Consider the following 27,968-nt stretch of genomic DNA (forward strand, 5'->3'; position numbering starts at 1 on the left):
TTTTTGTTTTGTTTTAAGGAAGTCACTTTTAAGGCTGCTGTGGAGATTGTATTGAAGAGAGTAGAGACTGAAGACTCTAAGGACTGTGAAGAGGCAGGAATCCCTAAGCCTCTAAGTGTATCGATCTGCACATCTCTGTGAGTTTGTGTGTCTTTGTGTATGTGTCACTTAGAGCATATGTGAGTGTGTGTGTCTGTGTCCCTGTGTGTTTCCATGTCCCTAGGTCTTTGTTCCTGGGTCACTCTATGCCCTGGCTTCTGGGTCTCTCAAACTCAGGTCTCCTGGCTCTGGGATTCAGGGGCCATCACATGACATAGGCAAGGTAGAGGTGGCCCAGCAGCTGCTGTACATGAGAGCATTTTACCAGCCAGCAGGAAGCCTAGCGGGGCAGCAGCCTCAGTGATTCCTTCAGCAGCCTCTTGCCTAGGACCACAGGCACATCTGGGCCTTGGTGTCCCCATAGGCCCTGCCACCAGCTGGATGTCTGCATGATGGAACTGCCCTAAGGGAAAGAGATGCAGCGCCAGTAAGGGTAGTGGTTTGAGTCCCACTGAGAGCTCTGAAAGGATCCTAAAGCAGGAAACCTAGAAGGAAAAATGAGAGGGAAGATGGGCAGCAAAGGGGGACGGAAGAGGCTGGGCATTGTGGGAAATGTTGAGCCAGATGGGACAGGAGTGTAGTATGAAAGTAGAGAGCCAGGGTGGATGAGATGGCAGCAGAAGGGGTACAGTCCTTCAAGGAGATGACAAGGCAGATTGGAGGAGTGGGAAGACTCAGAGGAAATAAAAAAAATCATGTCTGATCTATTTTCTCTCTGGACCAGGTGCTCCCCAAGGGCAGAGCTTGGCTCTGATTCCTGTTTGTGGTTTGGAGGTCAGGGTGCTGGGGGCTTACTGGCCTTTTACCCTTGCAGGGTCTCTCTTGGGACTGGTGCTCCCTGACCCCTCTCAGCCTCAGTAGCACTTACCCAGCAGGCCATGGGCTGAGGGGCTGAGACCAGAGCCATTGACCACACAGAACCCCAGGTTGGGTAGTTGCAGGGTGCTGGGGTTCCTGTAGCAGTGCCAGAGAACTAGAAACTTGAGGTGGGGCCCAAGGCGAAGGGTGAGGCAGGCTGCAGCAGCCACATGGAGCTCCAGCTGGGGCCTCCTCAGTAGGACAGGCTGGTCCCAGGACAGGAACAAGGTACCCTTGCCTCGCACAGATATGGAGCTGCGGGTAATGGTGACAGTGTAGGCCCGGAGTTTGTCTGCAGTAACTGTGATGATCTGGAAGTAGGTGCGGATCTGGTCTTTGTGGCCTGGCCTTGATGGTGCCCCAAGCAGCTGTCCACGCACATGCAGCCCTGGAGGGAAAAGAATGCATGTGGGGAGCACAGACTTTCACATGGTCATTCACATGGTCACCCACAGCACAGGCAGGGGTGAAGTCTCAGGGATTGAAGTCCAGATGAAGTACTGCAGATCTGTGGTTAAAGAGCTAGCTCTTGAGGAAAGTGCTTCTACCACAGCATATCCAACTGCTCCTTCCTGTGTGGTGTGGGCACATATGCATATGTGTGCATGCTTACCCTTGTGGGGCTATTTGCATGTATGTGTTTGCCTCTGGGTGTGTAAATATGTGTGTTTGGTTCTGTTCATATGAGTATCTCTGGGCGTATCAGTGCATCTGATATTTAGGGAAGGCACTATGGTAGCGTGTGTAATTGTTTGGTTGTATGTTTATATGCATCTCTGGATATGCTGGTATTATACGTCTTGGTGAATAGTTTATGCTGTGTGTGTCTGGTTGTGTGTTGGTACATATTGTGTATCTGGAGGTGTCAGTGTGCATGCATCTGAGTGTGTGTCATGGTATTTGGGTGCATCAGTGTGTTTCATATGTCTATAGTAGCAGAATATGTGTGCTTGTGTGTGCTAAATTCCTGTGTATTGGGATGAATCTGGGGGTATCAGTGCACATATGTCTGAGTGTGTTGATGTATGTATCATTGTGTATATCTAGGCATGTATTGTCTGTCATTTATGTGTTACTGTGTGAAAAATGTCAAAATATGTGTTCCTGGGTGTGTATTTGTGTGAGTTTACTATATGCCCTGCTGTGTGTGTGTGTGTGTGTCTGTATGTGTGTATCTGTCCTGGTGTTAGAGTATATTTGTGTGTGTTTTACGTGTCTGGGTATGTACTTGTGTGTTAGTGAGGTGCACTGCCATGTGTTTGTATTAGTCCACAAACGTCTGAGTGTGTTGCTATATGTATATCTGACTGTAAAGTTATAAGGGGTGGAGTCCTTGGGGCTCTCACCTGCCTTTGGGTCATCTATGAGCTGCAGCAGATCCCCTGGGCGCCCGCCCAGTGTGTAGCAAATCCTCTCTTCCAAGTGTGGGATATGGATCATAAAGTGGGGGTCCCCATCCACTGCAAGGCGGGAGACACAACTCTGAACTTATGGCCCTAGAAGGAGTGGGAGAGGAGGAGAGGGAAGGAAAGAGGAGGGGAAGGTGGAGGGCCATGTCTATTTCCCTAGAGAGGCAGCCCAGTCCCAGTCCCACTGCACAAACTGGCCTATACTCAAACAGGACAGTGAGAGTGGCTGGCTTACCCGAGGATGAGAAGGTGAAGATGCTTGGTAACAAGCTTACAAATTAAAGGGAGATTGTGTTGGTAAGAGACTGATCTATAACATTCCTAGGAACTCTGGGACCCTCTGGCCTCTCAGTCACCTCCTTCCAGATAAAGCCCAAATTCCTGAGCTCAGCATTTAAGTCTTTTCTGAAATTTAGTCCCTGCCTAGCTGTCTAGTCTTCTCTGTATGCTCCAGCCCAGCTGAACTGACTATTCTTTTGAGTGCCCTGGCTTGTTTTGCTAGTGATCATTTGCTTCTATTTTATCCTGCCACCTGGAATGTTCTGCTTTCCCTTAATTACCAAGAACTGATTTCTACTTATCCTTCCAGGCCAACTCAATTGCTATTTATTTTCTCTTGCCCTTTGCTTGTAGTAGGTAGAATTCTAAGATGGCCCCTAAGAGTCCCCAGTGTACTCACCCTGTAAAATCCCCAGGACTGATATGATGAGATATCACTCTTACAAATAAGTTATGTTCTGTGGTGCAGCTGACAAAATTGGAAGATTAGCCAGATCTGCCTGAGCCCTTTAAATCTGGGTCTGGAGGTCAGAGACAGGTAAGATTTGATGTATGAGAAGGATTTGTCATGAGGGAGATTCTCTTTGATGACACAAAGAAGCCACATGGCAAGAAATGCAGGAAACGTTTAGGACCTGAACATGGTCCAAGTGGCCTCTAGAAGCTGAGAGCCAACAATCAGCAAGGAAACAGGAATCTCAGTCTTACAAACACAGAGAACTGAATTTTGCCAACCACTCGAATGAACATGGAAGAGTAAGAGAACTCAGTCTTATAGACACCTTCATTTTAGTCTTGTGAAGCCCTGAGCAGAGAGCCTAACTAAATTGTGCCTAAACTTCTGGCCCATAGAATGTGAGATAATTAATAGGTGTTGTTTTAAAGCTACTAAGTTTGTGGTAATTTATTATGCAACAGTGGAAACTAATACATTGCTCCTCCTTTGGGCTCACACAATTCTTATGAGAATTCTAATTGAACGGAAATGAAAGCTCAGGGATCTTTGTCAGGGGAGCTCTTTGTTCACCTTTTGCTAGTCCTGCAGAACTTCCCTGAGATTCCATGCTGCCTCCAGCTCCCCCCAGGATCTCCTCAGAATGGCCATCCCAGTGTGGATTTCCTGCCAAGCATAAAAGTAATAAAAAAAATCTTTCACACTCTCAGGACAAAGATACTTTAAGTCCATCAAAAGGCACACCTTCCCTCTGACCAGGAGAGTCCTCATTAGCTTCCAAATCTGACCTGCACATTGTCAAGACAGGCCTTATGTGTTCTATAGCATCTTAGTCTTTCAAGCTCAGTTATGCTCAAAATTCTTCCTTATAGCATTTATGCACACATTCATTTGTTCATTTATTTATTCATTCAGGCACTCTTCAAGCATCACAGATATGATGGTGGAAAAGGTGGTCATAATCCCTGACCTGGTGACACTCTTATTTTAGTTAGGGAGGCAGACATGAATGAAATTATAATTACCAATGGTGATAAATGCTATAAGAAAAAAAATTATAGGTTGACTGAGGGACTTGCAGATACTTTACATAGTCTGGGGCAGTGAAAGTGTTGAGGACATTTGAGCTGAAGTCTAAGGCATGAGCTGGAGTTCGAGGGGTAATAGAAGAGATGAGGGTGGTAGGAAGAGGACAGGGCAAGGCAAGTCAGAGTGATTTTCAAGCAGAGGGAATAGCTTGGAAGAGGTCCCTGAGTGGAGGCAGGAATGGGAGTAGGGCCCATTGGAGGAACAGAGAAAAAGCCAGTGGGGCTTGAGTTCAGAGGGGTATGGGAGAGAAGGCATGTAGGGCCTTGTAGCCCATAAAGAAGACTTTGGACTTTATTCTAGGTGTGATGGGAAACCCTTGAGGGGTGTTAAGTAGGGAAGAAATGTGAAATGGTCTTTGTTTTTAAATGACCCCTTTGGCTGCTGGTGGAAAATGACCAAGAGAATCTCTCAAGAGAAGAAGCAAGGAGACCAGTGAGGAAGTTGGAGTAGTTTTCTAGGTGAGACACAATGGTAGTCTGCCCTACAATTGTGACAGTTGGGGTGGTGAGAAGTGGGTATATTTGACAAATACATTAGATAACATGAATTCAAGATGGATAGGATATTGGGAGGGAGGGTGGTGAAGGAGAAGGCTATGTCAAGGATATCATTCCCAAATTTATATCTCTGTGACTTACTAACACCACCAAGTGGTTTTAATCCTGCCCTATAAGGTCACCCAGGAAACATCTCTCCTCTCAGGAAGGCAGAATAGTGAAGTGGTGAATCACATTCAACACTGGACCAGATTAAGTTCAAATCTCTTACTAGCTGTGTGACATGGAATAAGTTACTTCACTTCTCTGGGCTTCAGTTTCCCTATGTGTAAAATGCAGATATTAACATTTTTTGTGAGGATTAAATGAGGAACACAGGTACAATATGTAGAGCAGTATCTGCATGTAGGAAGAGCTAAAAAGTGTAAACTGTTATTACTTCACAGTCTTGGAAATTAATTGCAGCATCTTCCCCAGTTTTTATATCCTTTTCATTGAGCACATAAGAACCTATCAGACCAGTGTTGCCCAGTGATGCTACCATTTATAACCCCACACCCCTTCTCTGCTTGAGAAGCATGAGAAAGTCTTTTGTCCAACAAAGCAAATGTCAAAGCCACAGCCTGGCCAGTTCATTTATGTGTATTCCCCATTCTTAACACCCCTCCTCTCCCAGGGCCTCTAATTCTGTGCCTGTATATGAGGCCCAGAGAAGTTAAGTAGCTGGTTCAAAGTCTCAAAGCAAGCAAGCAGACAAGCAGCTTTAATCACAAGAACCTGCAGAGCTTTGTACACTTCCAGTTCCTGGTGTTTGCTATTCATACAGCCCTTTTGTGGCTTGACTTCTTGCGCGTGGCGCTCACCATCTTTGCCAGGCATGAAGAAGGTACAGAAAGCCAGTGGATTCAAAGACTCCGTGAACTTGGACTCCACCCTTGACTCAGACAGCAGCTGAAGGAGCAGGCTGACTGCCTCAGGGAGGGTGCTAGAAGGCAGCAAGGCTGGCAGGTTTAGGGGGCTGCCTTCTGGAATAAGTCTGGAGCTGTTGGGTAGGCCCATTGTCCGGACTCCTGATGCAGATGGTCCCAGAATTTGCCTGGTGCTTTGGGGCTCCATCAGCAGGTCATGCTGATGCCAGAGCCTCCCAGGGGGTAGCAGAGAGGGCAGGGTGGGGTGAAAGGGAGTAGGGAGGGGTTCTCCAAGGACAGAAATGGTCATGGTACTGCTGGGGCTTAAGATTGTGCTTGGGAGTGTGCTTAGGCTCTGAGGAGGTGGGCGCCTGAGTTTGGCAGGTCTAGTGGATAATAGGGTTTGGGGTTTATTGGGGATTAGGGTCCTAGGTTTGGAAAGTGATAAGCCTAGGGAAATTTGGTGAAGTGGGGCACTAGGTTTAAGAGGTGATGGGATTTTAGGGGTCTTGGGTAAGAAGATCTCAGGTTTAGGGTACAGCAGGTTGTTTGGGGTCTTGGGAGCAGGAACCCTTGTTCTGATGTGTGGTGGGTTTTTGAGAATCTGATGTGTGGACATTCTAGGCCAGGGCTGTGACAGGCTTTTGGGTGACTGTGATGTGAGTAGCCCAGGCTGGAGGTGTGATAAGGCATCTAGTTTAGGTTGTGATGGAGCACCAGGTTGGGAGTAATATGTTTCATAGTGCCAGCTTTGGGCTGGGCTGGGATGCCCGGATTCAGAGGTGAGACTTGTGTCTTGGAATTCATGGGTAACAGGGTATCAGGATTCTGGTGTAATGGCATATTGGACTTCAGAAGCAATATGGCACCAGAATTTGAGGGCACAAGGGCATCAGGTTTCACCCTGAGCATTGGTTGAGCCAAGGTGCCAGAATTCTGTTGTGCCAGAAATTTGGGCTTTCAGTGTGCAAGGGTGGATAGGGTACAAAGGCAATGACCCAATGGCTCCAATTCCTTGGAACTAGGCATCTTCTTTGTAAAGGCAGGAGTAGTTGAGGATAAGTAGAACTTTGGTTTCACAAGCCTTGGTTTGGGAGAAACCTTGGACACCAAGGCTGGCTGGGCTGTGCCTGCCCCTAGGCTTTGCCTGCTAGTGGATGAGGCATGATGGTGCCTGGTCCATCTGTGGTGGAAGTCTGTCTCCTGGCCTCCTCACTGACTTCTTTGGGCTGCACCATGGCCAGTGAAGTCAGAGATGTGACAAAGTTGTATTCCAGGGACAGGTTGAGGACTTTGGCAGCCAGTAATTGGTGAGTGGTGGGTTTGGAAACATGCTTGTAGCAGCTCTCCAATGGTGACATAAGCCCAGAGGTGGCGTATGAAGTGGACTACATTGGAGGCTGGCTCCCCTGGGCAACCAAAGACTTTCTGGCTGCTGTTGGTGGCCACCTCACTGTGGTGGGCCACAAGAAGCTGACCCTTAGGGCCATAGGCTGCCAAGGTGGATGCCCAGTTCCTGCTTGCCTGGCTGCACTTGGCCTGCCACCACCAGCTCTGAGCCACCAAAGTAGTTGGGGAAAAGGGCCCAAAAGGAGGCCCCAACCAAACTGCCCAGGTAATCCAGATGCACGTCTGCCAGCAAAGGCATGGAGAGCTCCTTATAGAGGCCCTCCATCTGTAGGGCTGCGTTGGTGTCCTCATATATGCGCCGGGCTGCTCCCCAGTTCTCCAGGGACAGGCAACACAACAGGGGAAAGTCAGCATCATCCCCAAAGGCCAAGCTGGAAAGGGACACCCTGTTGCCCAGTGCCTGCCGGATGTTGGAGAGGATCACACTGGGGTCGTCACCCCGGCTGTGGGCTCCCCATCTGTCAGGAAGATGATGAGAGGGATCCTCCCCACACTGGGACCCTTCCCAGGCTCCTGGTTACTATGGTTCAGCACTGAAGCAGCTGCCAGGAGAGATGCATTGATGTCAGTCCCTAATTGGAGAGCAGACTGTGAGACCATCTTTTCTAGTAACTTCTACCCCCATTCCAGACACACTGGGCACCTCGCCAACTTCCCAGGCTCAGTCATATCTCCTTATCTTTGCTTAGACTGTTTCCACTGCTTATCTTTTCCAACTCCCCACCCCTACACAAGCTCCCTGAGATCTGACAGTGGGGCCCACATGTCCTTTGCTTTTACCACTCCCTGTCTCAGACTGCTTTGCTTGTTTCCTGGGGGGAATGTCTGATTCTCTAGTCTGATTGGCAGCTCCCCAAGGATAGCATCCCCACCTCCATGCACAGGGGCAGAAAGTGCTGAGTCATCAGGAGGTGGTGGGTGAAGGACATTTCAGTAATTAACTGAGAGAGGATTGATCAAAAGCCCAAATCAGGGCAGCACTTTGCTCAAATGCTTGTAAATAAATAGCTAGATTATTGATAAAAATAAATACAACAAAAGTTTCAGCAAATTCTTTTGAGTATGCACTTTAAAGGGGAGGAAACTCAGGCCCAAAGAGGAATGTGCCCTAAAATACATGGAGAATGAGCTGTGCTCTTTCCACTAGGAAAACGAACACAGAAAGATGAAGGGACCTATCTGTGTAAAGAGTAATAGTGATATTTCAGGCATTGTGAAAGGTGAGGTGGATGATGGAATGAAGGGAGTGTTTCAAGAATTTCCCATGTCACCACAGCCTGCCCATCTGGGTGGGTAAGTCTAACACTTACACCATCAGCTTCCATGTGGCCCATGTAGTCCTTGGCACTGTGGACATTCTGAGTGGTGGCCTGGATGGAGCCTCCAGCTTTCCAGACACTAACAGTGTTAGAAAAGGAGATGATGTTGAAGTAGTCACTGGCCCGCAGGTTACAAAGGATCACATTCATGGCCTTTTTAGACCGTGGGATATAGATGAAGTGAAGGAGATGGACCAAGACTTGAGGTCTTGTTCAAGACTGAAAGACTTTCTATACAAGGTACTAAGGTCTAAGTGATGTATGGTTTTAACATTCTCTGACTCCAGTACTCTGTAAATCTAGGATTCTCAGGTCAAAAATGCTCTTTAAGCAGTATGGCCCAAAGCTTAGACCTGCACTGTCCAATGGTAACTGCTAGTCACAAGTAGCTATTTAAATGTAAATGTAAGTTAGTTAAATTAAAGAAAACATTTAAATTTTGGTTTCTTCACTTGCAGTTGCCACATTACAAGTGTTCAATAACCACATGTGGCCAGTAGCTACTGTATCGGACATCTCAGAACTTTAGAACATTTCCATCATCAAAAAGGTTCTATTGGACAGAGGTGGTCTAGAAGGTTCAAGCTCTGTGTTTTCAGAGCGCTAGGATTCATGTGTTCTATGGTTCCTGTGCCATTGCAGTGCCAACTGGTGCCTACTGAGGCCCTGTGACTCCCTCAAACTTCTAGCCCTTAGGTGTCTTCCTGCTCTTTGTTGGGTGTCTGCCTTAGCAGAATTAGCAGCCCTGGGAAATGACTAGCCTCACCGTAGCTCAGGCTGACTTGTCTCAGCCCATGTCTTCTCCTTACTGGAATCATAAATTCCACTACGTTCATTGTGTCAGCCCACATCTCCATCTTACTGGAGTTGTAAATCCACTATCCTCCCATATACCAAAGCCCCTTACCTCACTTATAGCTAATCAGAAATCTGTTCCCCTAGACCTTCGTGTTTACAGCCCCTTCCTCACTAAAAGACCCTGAACATTCACACTCAGGGGACACGCAAGCACCTCTTGTCTGTGTGGCCCACTGTTGCCTGTAGCAGCATACCTATCAAACTTTTCCTTTGTTCTTAAACTTCTCCTTGCCTTTTGTAAATACTTTTATTTACCACGACACTGGCCCACTTCTGTGTGTCCCCCAGCACCCAAAACCCAGGATTCAATGATTCCAGGGACCTAAACTTTAAGAGCTTTATGATTTCAGGTATTTATAGCTACCTTTCTATGACTTTGAATGCTTTAGTTCTGTTCTATCTAATCTATTCTTCTACCTCACCCTCCATTTCTTCCTGACTGGTCTTCTCACCAGCCCCCAGATAACCTATATTCCATTTCGTCTCTATAGCTTTGCTCTTGTTGTGCCTTTTAGATGCAGACCATCCTATGTCCCCTTCACTTATTCACATCTTCATTGTTTCTTTAGTTACTCTTTGTCCGGGCAGCCCTTCCTTGGTTGACTACTCTGATCTACACCCTTTGCACCTAAGCATTTCCTGTCTCACTCTATTTGCTGACTGTCTTGCTGAGATATTTTCATTCTCCATACAGATATTGAGCCCTCTGAGAACAGGGCTTAGAATGCTACTTCCTCTGGGCTCTCTTCTCCATGACAATACTTACTATAGGGCTAGGCACATAGGAGGTTCAGGGAATGGAGTATGTAGGTTCTAGTATTAGGTAACATTTATAGGACACTTGCTATATTCCAGGCACTGTGCTAAACACTTTAGATGCATCAGCTTATTTCATCCTCACAGCAACACAGTGAAGAAGGTACTAATGTTATCCCCATTTTACAGGTGATGATGTTGAGGCTCAGAGAGGCAGAGTGACTTGCTCAAGGTCACATAGCTAGTCATTGATGTACCAGGGACTCAAATCCATATTTTGGAAGTGTTAAATCCAGTGATTTTAAGCACAATATATACCTTCAACCCTTTATATCAGTATGGATTCTAGAAACCACAGGAAGGATACTTGTGGCCTGCCTTTTTCTACATCTTAAACTGACAGAAGATATCTTGAATGCTTCTAAGTGGATCAGAATCTTTCCTGCCATAAGATGAATTCAGGAGATAGGTCACATATTCTGACATCAGGAACTGAGCACAATATTCTTGTTTTCATTGAGAAGGCTGAGAGATAGAGGATAGCCTTTCCTGAGAACCTCCTGTTATCCAGGGACAGATTATGTTTTCTGAGGTATGTTATTTACTCTCCTATTACTTAGAGATTTTCCAGCCATCTTTCTGTTACTAATTTCTACTTTTATTCCATTTAATCTGAAAGCATACTTTGTATGATTTATGTTCTCTTAAAGTTGTTAAGGTGTATTTTATGACCCACAGTATAGTCTGTCTTGGCAAAAGTTCTGTTTGAGCTAGAGGCAAATGTGTATTGTGCTGTTGTTGAATGAAGCATTGTGTAGATGTCAATCAGATCCAATCGAGTGATGATTCTGTTCAGTTCAAGGGTGTCCTTACAGATTTGGATATGTCCATTTCTGATATAGGCAAGTTGAAGTCTCTAACTTATAGTAGATTTGTCTATTTCTCCTTGCAGTTCTATCAAGTTTTGTCTCATGCATTCTGACACTCTATTGTTAAGTGCATATGCATTAAAGGTTGTTGTGTCTTCTTAGAGACTTGACTGCCTTGCCATCATATAATACATTTATTTATCCTTGACAATTTACTTGCTCTGAAGTGTAATTTGTCTGAAATCAATATAGCTGCTCCAGTTTTCAATTTGTGTTATCATGGTATATGTTTTTTTTCCCCATCCCATTACTTTTCATCTATCTGTGTCTTTATATTCAAAATGAATTTCTTATAGAAAATACATAGTTGGGTCTTGTTTTTTTGTTTGTTGTTTTTGTTTTGTTTAGTTTTAATTAACAGTGACAATTTCTGTCTTTTAGTTGTTATATTTAGTCAATTCATGGTTAAAGTGATTGCTGATATAGTTAGAGTAATATTTGCTATCTTTTTAACTGTTTTCAATTCATTTCTCTTGTTCTTTTGTTTGTTTGTTTGTTTCCTACTCTTTTTCTGCCTTCTCTGGTTTCAATCAAGTGTTTTGTATGATCCCACTTTCTCTTGTCCCTTAGAATATCTGTTATGCTAGAAAAAAATTTCTTAGTGGTTGCCTTAGAGTTTGCAATATGCTCTTACAACTAATCCAAGTCCACTTTCTTTTTTTCTTTCCAAGTCCACTTTCAAATAACAATATACAGCTTCACGTATAGTGCAAGTACCTTTTGAGAGAGTAGTCCATTCCTGTCTCTTGTCTTTTATCACATTGTTGTCATTAATTTCATTTATCAATAAGCTATATTCACTGAATACATTTTTGCTACCATTGTTTTGAAGAAATTGTTATCTGTTAGATCAACTGATTAAAAAGTAAAATATTTTATTTTCCCTTTATTTATTCTTTCTCTAACAATCTTCCTTTCTTTATGTAGATTCAAGTATCTGAGCTACCACATTTCTCTTCCCTACAAAGACATTCTTTCAACATTTAGCTGTGTGAGGCAGGCCTACAGGTGACAATTCTTTCAATTTTTGTTTGGTTGATAAGGCCTTTATTTTTCACTTTGGAAGGACAATTTTGCTATATACAGAATTCTAAGCAGGTGGCTTTTTCCTTCAACATTCTAAATATTTCACGTCACTTTCTTTTTCCTTTTTCCTTCCTCAAGGGAAGCCCAATATAATTCTTATTCTTATTCCTCTCTAAGTAAGATGTTATTTTCTGTGGGCTTTTTTTTTCAGGATTTTCTCTTTGTCCTTGATTATCTGCAGTTTGGATAAGATATGCCTGCATGTATATCTTTTGGCATTTATCCTGCTTAGTATTCTTTGAGCTTCTTGGACATGTGATTTGATGGATGTGATTTATCTTGGAAAATTTGTGTCTGTTATTCCTTCAGATATTTCTTCTATTATTTTCTCTGTTTCTTCTCCTTATGGTATTCCCACTACACAAATGTGACACTTTTGTAATTGTACACAGTTCATGTATATTCTGTTTTTTTTTCCATTCTCTTTTTTCTTTGTTTTTCAGTTTGAGAAGTTTCTATTGTTGTATCTTCTAGCTCATTGGTTCTTTCTTTGGCCATATTCAGTCTTCTAATGAGCTGTGCAATGACGTTCTTTATTCCAGTTACATTGTTTTATAATTCTTTCATTTCCTTTTGACTCTGCTATGGTATCAAACTCTGCTTACATTTCTCATCTGTTCTTGCAGGTGGTACACTTTTCCCATTAGAACTCTTAGCATATTAGTCAAAGGTATTTTAAATTCTTGGTCTGATAATTCCAAAACTCTGCCATATCAGTCTGGTTCTAATGCTTAATTTATACTTTTAGACTGTGCTTTTCCTTTTGGCATGCATTTTTTTTGTTGTTGTTGAAAGCCAGATATGAGGTATGAGGTATGAGGTAAAAGGAACAGAGGTAAATAGGCCTTCATTGTGAGATTCTATGCTTATCTGGATTGGAGTTAGGTTGTGTTTGATAGTTGCTGCAGTTGCAGGTGTCAGTGGCTAAAATTGCTTCTAGGGTCCCTGTTTTTGTCTCTAATGTTGTCTTGAGTTTCCCTAGAGACTCGTAAATAGAATATAGGCTTCCAGTTCTTTTAACTGTAACCTACTGTTTTTACAGAGGAACTCAGTTGATATGGTGGCCATGCACTGGGGGGGAGAAGAAGCATTCCATAGTTCTCTAGGCTTTTAGAGCACCTGTGCCTCTGGAATATGACCTTCATGAGTGCTCTTCAGCTTTTCTCCTGCATTAGATGAGACAGGAAAACAAAAAGATTTGGAGTTGGGTATATCCTTGTCATATACTAAAGGCTGGAGGGAGAGTTTTTAATACTTCCCTTCTTCCAGTTTGGTTACACGCTGATAAAACACATGTCAGTTAGTGTTACATCCCAGAGGCTCTGTGGTTGAGGACATCAAAGAACAAGGGCTTCGCTATCCCAGGACACCTGAGCCTTAAATCTAGAGGCCCAGTGTACTATGGCTTGAAAATATTGCAGCCGGAACTGTATGGATTCAGGTTCTAAAGTCCAAATCTCTCTGGTCTACAACTCCAGTATCCTGATTCAAGGGTGCTCTGGTAGAAGGGGTATTGATTGAAGCCTAGATGGAACCAGGACTCTGGTTTGTAAGCACCATAATACCAGTGCACTGTATTTTTCTGCCTTTGTAGTCAGAAACCAAACCAAAACAAACCTGTGGCCCCTTGATGCTTCAGAGACTAGAGTGACTCAAGTTTTACTGTTTCTGATGCAGGCTTTCTGATGGCAGACTACTCTAGCTCAAAAGTTCTATGACTCTGGGCCCTCATGAGACCTAGGGGTTTGTGGTTGAGGCTCTCGATGGTTCCAACCCCACAGTCCTATGCTTCAGCGTTCCTAGGATTCTGTGGCTCCAGGTCTACATGACTCCTGATACATAAGGCGCCAGGACGCTAAGGTAGGCCTAGACCTATGAGGTGCAAGGGTGATGGGATGGCAGGGTGTCTGTCCCAGGGAACCACTGCCCCAGCACTCTGCGCTTTCTGACCTTTCTCAAACAAGAGCTAGGAGAGATCCCCAGGGTCCCTGTTACCTGCTTCAGCTTGGTACCGAACATGGAGCCGCTCACGTCAATAACAAACACCCCGTTTTTCTCAACAGCGGGGAGGCCTCTGGGGGCCAAGTAATGAATGAAATAACCGTCGTAAATCTGCACAAAAAGAAGGGAAACGACAAGAACTGTGAAGTCAGTCTAAATCAGGTTCTCTCTTACTCTCCTGCATAACACCCTGCTCTTTTCCTTCCTAGGCCTGTCACTGTGGCTACTGACTAGGCATTTGTGCAACCGTTTGTCCATTGTCCATCTCCTCCACCAGAACTGTCTCTCTGCTGGTCAGGCTGCCAGCCCACAGCCTGCCCCTGAGCTGTGGACTGAATGAGACTGGCTTGTGGCCCGAGGCGCCAAGGACCAGGATCTCTGCAATATGTGAGTTCCTGTCTGGGAGAGCTGGGCTTGCACAGTCTTGAGGGCCCCGAGGGACATTTTGCCTGGGCTCCAGGAACCGTTAAGTATTGTTTTAACCTCCCTGTATAGAGTGAGCCTGAGGCCCAGCCTCATGGCTGCCAGGGCCTGGGAGTTTGCAGGGCCTCCCTGTCCTCCTTAAACCTCCTTGCTGCTGTTGCTGGGCAGAGCAGGGAGGGGAGGAGGGAGCAGAGGCTGAGTGAGCTGTTTATTCAGAGGGGATTGGATAGACCAGGTGCAGATGCCTTGGGCAGTCGGGGATGTGATTGGCTGCTGGCCCCCTCCCCCCACTGCATCTCTGCCTCTGCAGAGCCTGGAGCCTGGGACAGCTGAGGGAAGGGGAGAGGGGAGCTGGGAGGGCCCCCGGGACCAGGGTCAGCTCAGCTAGGCAAGCAAGTATAGGCTTGCTGAGGGTCTGTGCGGCGCACAGCCTGAAGGAGGCTCTGCCCTGGATCACCAGCTTCTTCTCCTCTCTGCCACTCAGACATTCTCTGATCACAAGGCTGGACACACCATCTCCTCCTCTCTTGGAGGGCAAGTGGCGGGGCAGGCTGTGGAGAGGAGAAGGAGATGGTTATCCAGGGCAGAGGCACCTTGCTCTTCCTCTCCACCTCAGCCATCGAATCAATTCATAGGTGCCTGCGTGGGCTCGGTCTCCACTTTCTCCCGGCGCTCTACAGCAGTTCCCCGAGGCCTGGGTCAACCATCCTGCAACTGCCCCCAAAAAGGCAGAGCCCAGCTGCCCTTCTGTGTCCTTCCCATACCTGGGTAGGTGAGCGCTTCTGGGAAAAATCACATTCCTACTTTTCCACGGTCCCACGTGGCCCCACACCTCACATCCTGTAAACCAGAGGCATGACCCAGGTCACCAACCTCTCACACTCCCCTCAGCTGTCATGCCACTCCAGTCTCAGGAAATGCCTCCCCTCCCTCCTCATGACGAAAATTAAGGGCAGCAGGTCATGTCCCTTGGACTGCCCACCCCACCCCTGCGCAGACTCCACATACCCATAAGCCTCTTCCCTCTACCACAAGACAAAACAATCCTGCCCTGACCCCATGCACTCCCAGCCTCCCATGCCTCTGCCACCAGCCAGACTCCTCTCAACCCAGCCCACACACCACACTGGGTCTTCTTTACGATAGAAAACCCTGTGTGTCTCCTCCATCCACTAAGACAAGTCCCATTGATCCCAACCCCACCCAAACTTCAAACCAGCTCCTTTCCTCCCGGTAGCGTGCCCAGGTAATGACCTGGGCAGCTGCAATGTTCTCCTCACTTCCACTTCACTCCTCTGCCCACTGCAGATTGGATCCCACCCCCAACGCTGATCCTTCTCTCCGCAAAGGCTGCAATGACCAGTTGGTTTCCAAACACCATTTCGCTTCTCAGCACACTGCACCTCACTGATGTATTTCACAGTGGACAATCGCTTTTGGTCCTCAGAGGAATCTTTTCCCCTGGGATACTGAGACGGTGAACTCTCCTATTCTCCTCCCAGCTCTCTGGGTCGTCTGATTCCGTGTCTTTCTTGGGCTCCATTTCTCCCCCTGCCTCATGAGCAGCGTTGCCTAAAAATTTGCAGTCACGACATGCAAAGAAAACGACTACCTCTGTGCAGCACAATGGAGGGAAGTGGTGGGGATTTAGAGCCCTGAACAGGCTGTTGTTGGGGCCGGATACCCCGGGGGCTGAGGAGCGCAATAGCTCCTGGACCGGGAAGCTCTGCCTTATCAGCCGCCATCCTGGATCTGCTCCTCTGGCTCTGAGCATGCTCCCTGGGTCGTGTCCCCAGCCCTCTTTTGGGTTCAACCACTGAATCTCCACTGGTGGGTCGGCAGCTCTTTCATCAGTCCAATGCTCTTCACCCTTGCTCCTCCGCGACTTCAAACCCACTCACCATTGGACCTGTTCCCTTGGATGACTAAGATGCCTCCAACGTATCCTGCGCAAACAATAAATTCATGGCCATCTCCCATCCCGCCCTTGTGTGTCTTTGTCATTTAGAGGCACCACCATCCACATGGCCACTCCAGATACAAACCCCAGTGTCACCCCTGAATCCTCCTGTGTCCCTCACTCCCCACATCCAACCAGCCACACATTCCTGCCGGTTTTATCTGCTGGATATGTCTCAGGTCCACCCCCCTCCTTACTCCGTTGCAGACTAACAAAGCCCAGATTCAGGGCCTCTTTCTCTCTGGTTTCCCTGCTTTATTGGGGCCCCTCCCATCCATGCATCTTTGCAGCAGCTGCTCAGTCTGCTCTTTCTAAACACAGACCTCATGACGTCATTTCCTCTCATGGCTTCCTGGTCGTGTTCAAGATCAATTCTATGTTCCTCTTCAAGCACCTGCAGGGCTCACGGCCTTCAGTCTCACCTCTTACCATTTCTTGGGCCTTCAGTCAATGCTCCAGGAACTCCCACCCACTTGTGGTTCCCTACACACCTCTGGATAGTTCGAGCCTCCGTTCGTTGTACCGTGCAGCACTTGCTTTACTAGGATGCCTTTGTCTTCTGGTAGCCCCCTTCCCAACTTGGTATACTTCTTTGAATTCTTTAAGGCCCAGGGCAGTCTTTACTTCCTCCAGGGAGCCATCCCTGACCTCCTTGACCCTCACGATGGCTTCCATCATACTTAGTGTTGTCATTGAGAAAGTACTTCATCTTGGGTCACGATTGATTGTCTCTCTCTGTTTCGCCTGGAGACAGTGAATAGGATGTGTGTGTGTGATTCACTTCAGGGCTCCAGACATCAGCCAGCAGTGGGTCTGACAGACAGGATTAGGTGCCCGGGCAGTGGATGTGCTAGGCCTTGGAAGATGGGCATACTCCAGTAGGAATGGGAGGTGAATTGAGGGGTTCTTGGTGTGGGGGATGCAGGAGTCAGAGCACACAGTGGGTGGGAGTATCAGTTGTACTATTTAATGCTTAAATTCCATCCGTTCCATCTGTACTTCTACTCCAGGCGGTGGTGAGAGAGGGAAAGAATGAACAAGCAGCCAGATACCTCAGTACACACACACACACACACACACACACACACAACAGAACAGCACGTTGAGGCCCCTGCTGCCACCTACTGGCATGATACCCTCAGCTCCTAGAGGGTGAATTCCTTTTATTCCCCCTCCACAACAGGCCTCTGCCATACCTCTGTGCCTCTGCACATGCCATTCCCCTCTCTCTGCATGCCATTCCCTTCACCCTATCCACCCAGGTGGAGGTAAAGTCTACCCGTTTTTCCTATCCTAACTTAAAGGCAACTGCTTCAGAAGGGCTTTTGTGAAACCCTCCTCAGTGGTATTCATGTATAACCCCTTACAGATTTCATCGCAGCACCTAGAGTATGCTATGGCTGCTACATCTCTATGGATCAGGCTGCCTCAGGATGGGACATTCCAGTAGGAGAGAAGGGACTGTTTCCAGCTCCTTTCTGAGTTTGCAGAGTCACTGGGGACAGGACTGGGCTAGAGTAGCTTTCTGCGTGGTGGAGATGAGTCCACATACGAATGAATGAATAAGTAACTACACGAGGAGAGGTGTAACCAAAGCACTGTGTTTGCCCAGAGCAGAGAGAGGAAGTGTGAGTGGGGTGGGGTCATCATAGAGGTGACACTGGGGCAAGGTCTTTAAGGGTGAAAAGGACACTGAGCAGTGGAGAAAGGGGATAGAAGACAATCCCAGGGCAGCAGAGAGGCTGGGCAAATGCTCAGACACAGATGACTGGCCCTTTGGGTGTGTTGGCACAATGGTGTGTGTTGTGGTGCCCTGTGGGGCAGCAGGAGGGTGTTTGGGGACAATGGTGAGTGGTGTGGTACAGTGTGGGGCAGCTGGAGGGTGGTCTGTGTGCTGGAGGCAGTGAGAGATGTGGTGAGAGATGCAGGTTGGGACCACACATCTCAGGCTGCCGTGCAATTGCCGTCATCAAGCCAAGGTCTTGGATCAGAGCTCGAACCATTTGGTAGAGCGTGGGACCCCTGCATGTTCTTTGAGAGTGTGTGAGCTCAGAATTTAAGGGCTCTCTGTGTAGGCCAGTGGCTCAAGTGAGGCAAAACTCATTTTTGAAATTTAGAGACCTCAGGAAAGTCCAAGAGAACATGAGAATATCAGAGCTGCAGAAAGTGTGCGAGACTAATCCCCGGCCATTGGTTCCCTTTCCAAAAGGACTGGGGAACAGTGGGCTATGACTTGCTTCAGTCAGGAATGGATTCTTAGGAGCTTGATTCAGTTTAGGCAGTCCCCAGTCTCCAACCCTTTGAGGGAGCACCTGTGCCTCTCAAGTTGTGAAGTCATGTGTCGCTACTCACCATCCTGTCGTGTTCACTTGTCCTCACTGATCCCCAGGGAGAACCAAGTCAGCAACATGTGGAGGCCTGGTGTTTCCCAGGCGTGTCTGACTCCAGAGCCCGGGCTCGTTCTTTCCCTTCCCCGGCCCTCTCACCTGCACGTCTCCAGTGATGTCCTCCATGACTACGTCGTACTGGACCACGAAGTTGGCCGTGATGCCTGAGCTGGAGAAGGCAGACTGGTCTTGCAATGCCGGGCAGAAAGTAATTCGGACACAGGTCTCTCCTGTCTCCATCTGCGTGGATGGGGGCAAGTCAGCTTCCCCTGCATGGGTGGGGAATCGGGGGGTGGTATGGAGGGCTCACCAGGCAGAAAGCCAGGTAGAGGGACGTGCAAAGGGACAATATCTGGGAAGGGTGAGAAGTGACCCGGCACCACCTGCTGCTCCTTTTGCCTGCCACGCTCTTCCACCTGCCCAAATGCCACATTCGTCTCCAAATCCTACCACCAGCTCCTCATGCTCTGCTCTGCCTCTTCCAGAAAGCCCAGCCTGACTGACCCAGCCCTCCCCTCAGCTGTCTGGCCCTCACTCATAACTTCGCCCTGGCTCACTGGCCACCCATCCCGGAGCCCAGTCTCTGGAGGAGTCTGGAGGGGCCTGGGTCTCCTGCCAGAGACACGGCGTGATGTGTGTGGTGGAGAGAGACAGACACCCAGGCAGGGCCTAGGTCTCCTCCCGTGCCCCTTACTGCTGTGGGACACTGCGGTCTAGCAAGATTCTTCTCTGGGATAGAATTTCATCTGTTTTCTTCCCCCTCTGCCTTCTGACTCTCAGAATCACGTGTGTGAATAAGCCTTTTAGCGCCTCATGAAATCACAGATGAATTTCTGGTCCCGGATGTTTGCTGAGCTGACCACAAGATCAACTCCTCTGGAATTTCAGTCCAAGACAAATGTCCATTTGACATGTCTCTGTGCCTCCTTTTTTCTTCCAGAAAATGGAAACTAGGGAATTCTGCTCCCACCCCCACTTCCTGCTACAGCTGTCAGGAAGCTTAGGGGCAAACTGAGCCCCTAAACTCTGTGAGGCGCCTGCTTACATACATTCCCTTGGCTTCCTTCCTTTCAGAGGTCTTTGTTCTGTTCTATCCCCACAGGATTGGCTCTACCCTCTGCTTTAACCTTTAAGGAGAAGGGGGAGGGAGCTGCCATTTATAGCTTAGGGTTTAGGAGTGCAGGCTCCAAGGACTCAGATGCTGTCTGTGGGCCTCTGGACAAGTTGCTCACACTCTCTAAGCCTCAGTTTCCTCATCTGTAGCACAGGAATGAGAACAGCACCGAATTCATGGACAAACTTTGTGGGCATTAAGTGCGATCATTTATGTAAAGTATTCGGAACCATACTTGGTTCCTTGTAAGTGCTCAGTCATGCTAATGATTGCAATGATCATCTTGTCCTCGTTTCTCTGTACCAGTCATCCGCAGGGAGGAATTTTCTCAAAGTCTCACAATGGGCCATAGGTTGCATGGCCCCATTGCGCAGATGGGAAAAGTGAAGCCGAGCCAGTGAGTGATTTGCCCGCTGCCCCAGCTTAGGATTTGAACCCAGGTCTGTGTCTGTGTCTCTCTTCTGGCTGCTCCACTCTGTCTCTCTGGGTCAGCAGGGTCAAATTGGATAGGTCCTCAAAAGCCAGTTTGGTGAGACTGGCCGCATGATATGGGTGACGTCTGCTCATCTCTCAGAAGAGGCAGGTAGGCCACATCAGTGGTTTTCCAATCTGGCTGGACATGAAGATTCCGGGGCCCCCTCCCCACCCCACTGAAGCAGACTCTGGGAGGGTGGTGTCCAGGAATCTGTGTTCTGGCAGCTCATATAGTGATTCTGATGTAGTCAGTGTGGCCTTCAAACACCTGGAGATGGCGTTTGAAGCAAGGCTGGCAGCCAGGACAGCTGCCTGGCCTGCAGGGCCTGAGACAACATCCTCTAGGGCAGGCTGCACCTCCCAGTGTCCTCCCACTGCCTGTCCACTCTCAGCGGTGACTCCTGAGGAAAGCCACGTGGCTTCTGCATCCCGTAGGGGAACAAATAGGAAAAGGTTCCTGATAAGCTCATTCAGTCACTCACTCATTCACACTTAATTACTGATTCTTTCACGCATTTACTCACATTACATTCACCCACTGTTTCCTTTACTCACATGTTCACTCCTTCCCCTTTTCACTCACATTCTCTCTCTTCATCACTCAGAATGCTGTCAAAAAACAGATGGCACACTCAGTGGGTAAACTGAAGATATATTAGTGAAGAGAATTTTCAGAGTTGTGGGCAGGGTTAAGGGAACCCGCAAGGAATGTTCAGATACCCAAGGACTGCATCATTGAAAGCCATTCCCACCCCAAGAACTGAAGGGCCAAGAGGAGGGAGCACTTGTAAAAAAGTGACAAGACTTATAACCACATGGAAGAGGGGCTTCCCACAGGAGCTTATGGCTGTGGTTAGGAGAATTTAGGCAAAGCCAAAGCACAATCCAGTGGGTAGGAAGATGTGGGAATAAATAATCACAAACTCTCCCTCTGACCACCCTCGATCTTGGGCCAGTACCTTTTGCTGGTAGAACAAGGGACCCCAGAGATGCAGTGAGCTAAGTCAGTCTCCTGAGCACACAGTGGGATGGACATGGGTGGAGAGTGAGTCTAGGGGAGCAAATGGGGAACAGCAAAAAGAGCCCCCCTCCATCAGCCCGTGAGCTGCCCTTGCTCCTGCTTGGGCCAGCCCAGGCCACTGCCTACATCAAGATCTTCGACATGGGCACACACTACATTGGTAACCAACTGCAGGACCACATCCAGAGCTGCACAGTCTACTATCTCATGAACATCCATGTTACAACCCGCTCCGTCTACATATGCTGGCACAGTGAGAGTGAACTCAACCTCAGAGGTGACTCTGGCCTCTCAGCTCGGGGCAAGCAGGTAGGGAGGGCTCTGTGCACCCAGAGGCATTGGCTGAGCTGGTCCAGGTGGGCCGTGGGTGGGTGGGGTGGCCACTGTCCAAGTCCTAAGGTTGGGGAGACACAATGAGAGGGTAAAAGCAGGTTCTGGTCACTCCTGCTCTTTCACACCATCAGCCACTCAGTCTTGACCCATCCTTGAATGGCTCCCATGTGCCGACAGCATCTGCAATTCTGAGAGCCTGGTCCTGACACTCAGGCCTTCCCAGATCTGACTGCCCCTCCAGCCCCACTGCGATGAGCACCCTCGCCCCTGCCTGACTGGTCCCCTCATCTTTTCACAACTCTGTGCCATAACTTGCACAGTTTTCCCCACCGAGGCTGCCCTCTGTCCCCTCTGTCAGCTGGTGACCATCACTGGCACAGAGAGCTGCCCTGAAGTGCCCCACCCTTGAATCCATCTTCTTCTCCTTACTCAGGGCTGATGCTTCACTCCCAAACCCCCGCTGCAGGTCATCACAGGGTCAGCACTTGTCCCCCATCACTTACCACTTCTTTCCTGCCCTCCCTCCCCCACCCCTTTCAGGGCCCATCTCCTCCTACACAGTCTGGTCCAGGAAGCCCTCCCCTGACCCCTGCTGCCCTCCCAGGCAGGTCACCATGCCCTGGGCTCCATCTCTCCCAGTTCTGGCCCGTGTCTGACCCTCACAGTGTGAGTCTCATCTTTCCAGCCGAGAATAGTGACCTGCACATTATGGGTGCTGGCTAAATAGACACGTTTTCCCCAGTGTTTGGCCCTGTGCCTGGGCCTGTTAGCACAGGTATTGGTCTTGCTGGGAGGATGGCTTGGGGTGGGACAAGTGGGAAATGAGATGCAGTGGGGAGGGAGGGCTCTCTTTTATTGGACACCTCTGCACAGTCACGGCCCCATCTGCTTCGACGTTTGTGACCTTGCTTAATCTTCACGACAGCTCTGTGGGGTGGGCCTTACCATCACTGATTTATGGAAGAGGAAGCTGAGGCCCAGACAGGAACAGAGGGGCCCCAGGTCACATGTTTAGTAAACAGAGCCAGGACTGAAAGCCAGACCTTCCTGCTTGCCCCTCAGCCTCCCCCACAGCAGAGGTGGCAGCATCCCAGGCATCGCACCAGAAGGCCCGGTCCTCCTGGCTCCCTTTCTGTTACCCTCAGACTGACAGTCTCCCCTCAAGGTGGACCCTGACCTCTGATTCTTGCTTCTCTCACTCCTCAGAGCAGAGTCAGAGGCCACTAGAAGAGCCACCCTAGCCCGTGGCAACACCTGCAGCCAGAGGTCTCTTGGTCAGGGCTGGTTCATGTAACTGCACACGCCTGGCTCCAACCTTCACGCTCATGGGCACTGTGCACCATGCATGGTTTACAAAGCACTTTCCCTCCAGCTGTCACCCAGTGAAGCACAGTAGCTCTCACCTACTGTATGCCAGGGAGTTCTCCTCGTCCATGTTCTAATGTGACACTCACAGGGACCAGGCTGGGCGAGTTAACTCTGCTCGCCTGTTACAGGCAGGAGATATGAGGCCAGAGAGGGCCAGGAACATGTCCTGGGACACACAGGGACCCTGTAAGGGATCTGGGGCCATCTAACGCCCATCACCTGTCTCCCAGTCAAGGGTTCCTTCCACCAGAGCACACTGACTGCTGACTCACAATCCATAATTAGAGTGTGTGGACACAATGCCTATATTTGTACATAAAGATGTGTGTCTGTATCTGTGCATTTGTGCAGATGTTCCTCACACACCATCTATGATTAATAACATGTCTATACACAGAAGAGGGAATCACTTGCTCATCTGGGCTCCCACAGCCCTTAGTGGTGCCTCTTGGTGCTGTCACGGTGTTCCTCACTGGACTGGCCGTGTCTTGAGAACAGGTCACCCCAGTACCTAGTACAGGGCCATGAACACCGTAGTCACTACTAGATGTTTGTTGAGTGAACAAGTAAATGTCTGAGTGAGTTGAGTGAGTTGGCTGAGCATCTGTGACAGATTGAGATGCTGTTTGGAGCTTCCAACAAGCTCCAACTGGAGAATTAAAGCACAGGTCTCTGGAGTTTTGGAGCATAAGCCATGCTCTTTGTCAAATAATTACCCTCCTTTTGAGAAACAGCTCTTGTCACCTGATGATTAATTTAACAATGTTAAATAACTAGCCCTGGTAGAGTTTGAACACCTAACTATGGACCCCAAGTGACCATGCAAACTGAGCTGCCCATTCTGGGCTCGGTGCATCTGATCTGCCAAGGCATTAAGTTGGGCAGTAACAGCGGTCCATCCCCAAACACCAGTGGTATAAACAAAGTCAGTCTGGAGCAGGTCCTGAAAGCACAAACAAGTCACAGGAGGCGCCATTCCCATGGTCCCTACTCCTGCCACACTGCTTGCTGTCCCTCAGCTCATACCTAGGTCCTTGTGGCGAGTTCCCAATAACCAGCTAACTGAAGAAGAAAAAACCCAGGAGCATGGTTTGCAGTTGACACTGCATGATAACTAGGAACTAACTGGGAGTTAACAGCCCCACTGAGGTGTGACCCTGATGGGAATTAAGGAAGGGAAATCTTCCTACAAGGCAAAACTCAGAGACGTGCTCCTGGTTGATCCCTTCATCCAGAAAGTGACCTGGCCGGGGCACTGATCAACGCTAACAGTCTGGTCAGATGGTCAGAGACTGGGAAGGAACTGGATTGGAGAACTGATAGCAGTAACAATAATGCAGCAAAATACTTAGAGAGCAGTCTAAATGCTTTGCTACATATATATGAGGAGTAAGTGAACGGATCTCTCAGAACGGGCTGAGTGTGAGAATATTTGTGTCTCATGTGAATGCTTACAAAAAGGAGCATGATGATTCAGTCTGTGAAAATCTGTCAACCTCTTTCTCCAAACATCTCAGTGCTTGTTTGATGAGTCAATGAACAAAACTGCAGTAGTAGAAGGGATGGATGTTCTGCAGGAGTTCAACATGGATTTTACCTTTCTTGTAGGTTGATTTCACTGTCAACACTGTAAAGTCCCCAATTTCTCAACAGCAGAAATCTTAATATATCACCATTTCCTGGGGAGACTGACAAGTCCTTAAATGACAGAGGGGTTACATTGGACCTCTTCCATCAGGGAGCAGGTATCAATTTATCCTTACTGGAATAATCATATATAATGGAATGGAATTGCCTTCCCTGGTTCTTTCATCAGCACCATCATCTTTGGATATTCTAATTACTTTATGCACTTTGCACATCATTAAAAAATTCCAAACAATATATTTTTTTCCTGGTCAAAGAACACATTTCACAGTGAGAGTTAAGCCAAGTCAAACAATGAGGGGCTTCCCTGTTCTCATCACATACACCATCTCCCATAAGCAACAGTCCTTGTAGAGGATGGGATGGTTTATGGAAGATTTAGTTATGATGACAGGAAACAACATTTTATGAGGTCTGAAGGCCATCCTACAAAATTCAGTATTTCTTTGAATCAACAACCAATATGTGATGTTCCTTCTCCCATAAACAGAACACATGGATCTAGGAATCAAAGGGTGAAAATGAGAGTGACACCTCTCATCAGTTCACTTAGTGAAACTCTTGCAAAAATTTGACTCACAGGAAGTTGGGACTTCCACCTGACCATTTGGAGCACCTCATGACATTGAGCCAATAGGCAAAAAGGGTGTTTACTATGTGGTTGGGATGAATCATCCTAACTATCAAGTGGAAATAGGGAGTCTGCTATACAGTGGGGGCAGGGAAGAGCATGTCTGGAACCCTGGAGATTCACTGCATGACTCTAGCATTGCCGTGTCCAGTGGCAAAAGTTCGATGCAGATTACAGCAAGCCAATTCAGGTTGGGCCTCCAAGAGCTCAAATTCCACACAATCACTGTGGAGGCAACCTCTAGGGTCTCTTAGGAACATAATGCACAACTTAGTCCTACGAGGCATGCTCAGGATTGCTGGACCCAATGGAGCAGAGAATACTCTACCTTCTGTATATATGAGTCCCAGGAAATCCCCGTAGTACTTTAATCCACATTATATCCAGTGATCAGGTTTATCCAAAAATACAGTAGCCATACACATGCAGGACCACCAAGGGTCTCACACTACCAAGCAAATAACCATAAACAGCTAAGGCGCTTGTTAAAGACAAGGGGTGCACATGGATTCAAAAGAGAGAAAGGGCAGTCAGAACCCCAGCCATGGCCTCTGGACTACTAGTTTCAATCACAAGGACTATAGCCATTTTCCTATTTCCTCCCTTCCTACATCTGGTAGGGTAGAGCTTTAGTGTGTGTGTGTGTGTGTGTGTGTGAGATTTATTTCCATCCTCTTTCTTCATCTTCACCCCACTGTAGAATATTGTGTATGAATGGTGTTCAATGTACAATCTAGTTCATAGCCTGCAGCGTATCTAGAAGGGATTGCAGGGTAGGTGGGAGAGGAAAGTCTACTACCCCCAAATTCCTGGACCTGGATCTGGGGATGGTAGCTGATAAGATTTAGGGTGACCTCTCTTGGAGGGGTGAATGGTTATTATGTATGGCTTTGTAGCATTATGTTGTACCAAGGCATTTTTGTAAGTTTAAGTTTGAGGAAGTTCATTACCCATTTTGTTCTCACAAATGGTCTCTAATAGGTATTTCTTTTTCTCTTTTCCTCCCTTCCTCCCTTTATCTCTTTTCTTTTTTTTTCTTACTTCTTTCCTCCCTCCCACCCTCTCTCCTTTCTCCCCCTTTTCTTTCTCTCTTTCTTCCTTACCCCACACCCACCCTGGCTATCCAGCATTCATTCTATCTTATTAGGCCCAGGTGAAATGTTATTGTAGGGTTTTTATTCTCAATGCAGGGCTAAGGGCAGATGGGGTGGTGGGTAATCATCCCCAAGGGAGTGAAAACTGGTCATTGAGGGACAAAAATCATTTAAAAAAATTCAGAAAAGTTACAATTGTTTGTGGCCCTCTAAAGCTCAACCCTACCAGACGAACCTTACTCTTTAGTATTTAATTTCCGTTACTGGGTTTTCTTGGCTTTCACCTGAGCAGCAATGAGGAAGATACACAATGTGAGATCGGCGCTACAAAATCATGGCGAATAGGATGCTATGATGGAAAGACTTCTAATCTGTTGCTCATTCTTGCAGTCATACCGTGAGAAGTGACCTGCATGTGCCTACTGGCTGCCACTGACTGCTTTAATGTTTAACCTTCAGTGCCTCTGTGTGTTATTTGGGCTTTGAGAATTAAATAAAAATGGCTTCTATTTAATTCTACAGAAGTCATTCAATCATTAATTATGTCAAGTACTGAAAAGAAAAAATGTTGATGACACCTGAATGAATATCTAGCATCTAGTTATTTTCTCATACCAGGCAACACTTGAAAGTTAAGTCCACTAAAAATAATTTTTATAAAGTTAATTTAAATTTTCATTTGTTTCTTTTGCAGAAAAAATTAGTTTTGATTAATGTTCTAAAATTTTGATTACATCACTATTATCATCACAACTGTATAAATTGCTAATTTACATATGTAATTTGATACATTACAATGTAAATAAGTTACATTTAAAGTTGCTCAGCAAATAGTTATAAAGTTAAATGTTAATGGCTTTTTAAATTGTTAAACTAACTTTTAACATAAACAAGTTAGTCACTATAAATCCTGTATCGAAACTCTTTTTATGTATAATGCATAAATACACAGTTATATAGATATACAGTTTATCTGTGGCATTCAAATTTCACAAGGGGGGGTGCAATTAGAACAAAAATGTTTAAAAAGGCTTCTTTCTAGGTGATAATTTAAAATGGTGATAATAAAAAACAGGTGGAGAAACTGCTCTAGGAGCTCTTTCCACTCCTAACAAGGGAAGATACATGATGTGTTCTAGAATTATTTGGAATCTTATCAATGACATACTGAAAATTATGGGAGTTTATTCACCATAGCAGTGGTCTCCAATCTGATAAAGATGGCAAAAACATGCACCCAGAGTCTGTCCCCATTTCTTCTGGCACTCCCTCTTCCTGGCTCTGGACATTTCCCACTTGCCTGGGACCAGACTTGATCTCTTCCTCGCTCCACGTCTTCAGTCCTTACATCTGAGTAGTGAGGATAAACCCATCACTTGTCCTGACCAATTCTAGGCCTTGTAGGAAAGGAAAAGAGATGGGGAGCCCTGCAAGCCCAGTGGTCTGCAAAAGGAAAGTTAAGTCGGAAGGGCAGAGCTCTTCATGACTATGATTCACCCTTCTTTCTACCAAGCACTTTGAACTATTAGAATCAGTCCCCAGGTTCCCTGCTACCCCTCCCCAT

At 47.2% G+C, this 27,968-nt stretch overlaps 1 protein-coding gene across 1 annotated transcript; it reads right to left on the bottom strand.

Moving 5' to 3' along the window:
* Nucleotides 1–304: 304 nt before the first annotated feature.
* ITIH6 (inter-alpha-trypsin inhibitor heavy chain family member 6) lies at nt 305–21,550 on the bottom strand. The gene is given in 19 exon segments (XM_072956704.1): nt 305–455; nt 457–502; nt 968–1,345; nt 2,304–2,417; nt 2,602–2,634; nt 3,670–3,765; nt 5,549–6,316; nt 6,319–6,753; nt 6,756–6,913; nt 6,915–7,093; nt 7,095–7,429; nt 7,432–7,575; nt 8,278–8,280; nt 8,316–8,475; nt 13,731–13,739; nt 13,947–14,063; nt 18,822–19,027; nt 21,247–21,361; nt 21,458–21,550. Coding segments are annotated over 19 exon segments (3,540 nt in total).
* Nucleotides 21,551–27,968: the final 6,418 nt, after the last annotated feature.

The sequence above is a fragment of the Vicugna pacos genome, chromosome X (genome assembly GCF_048564905.1).
Source record: "Vicugna pacos chromosome X, VicPac4, whole genome shotgun sequence".
Classification (NCBI taxonomy): Eukaryota; Metazoa; Chordata; class Mammalia; order Artiodactyla; family Camelidae; genus Vicugna; species Vicugna pacos.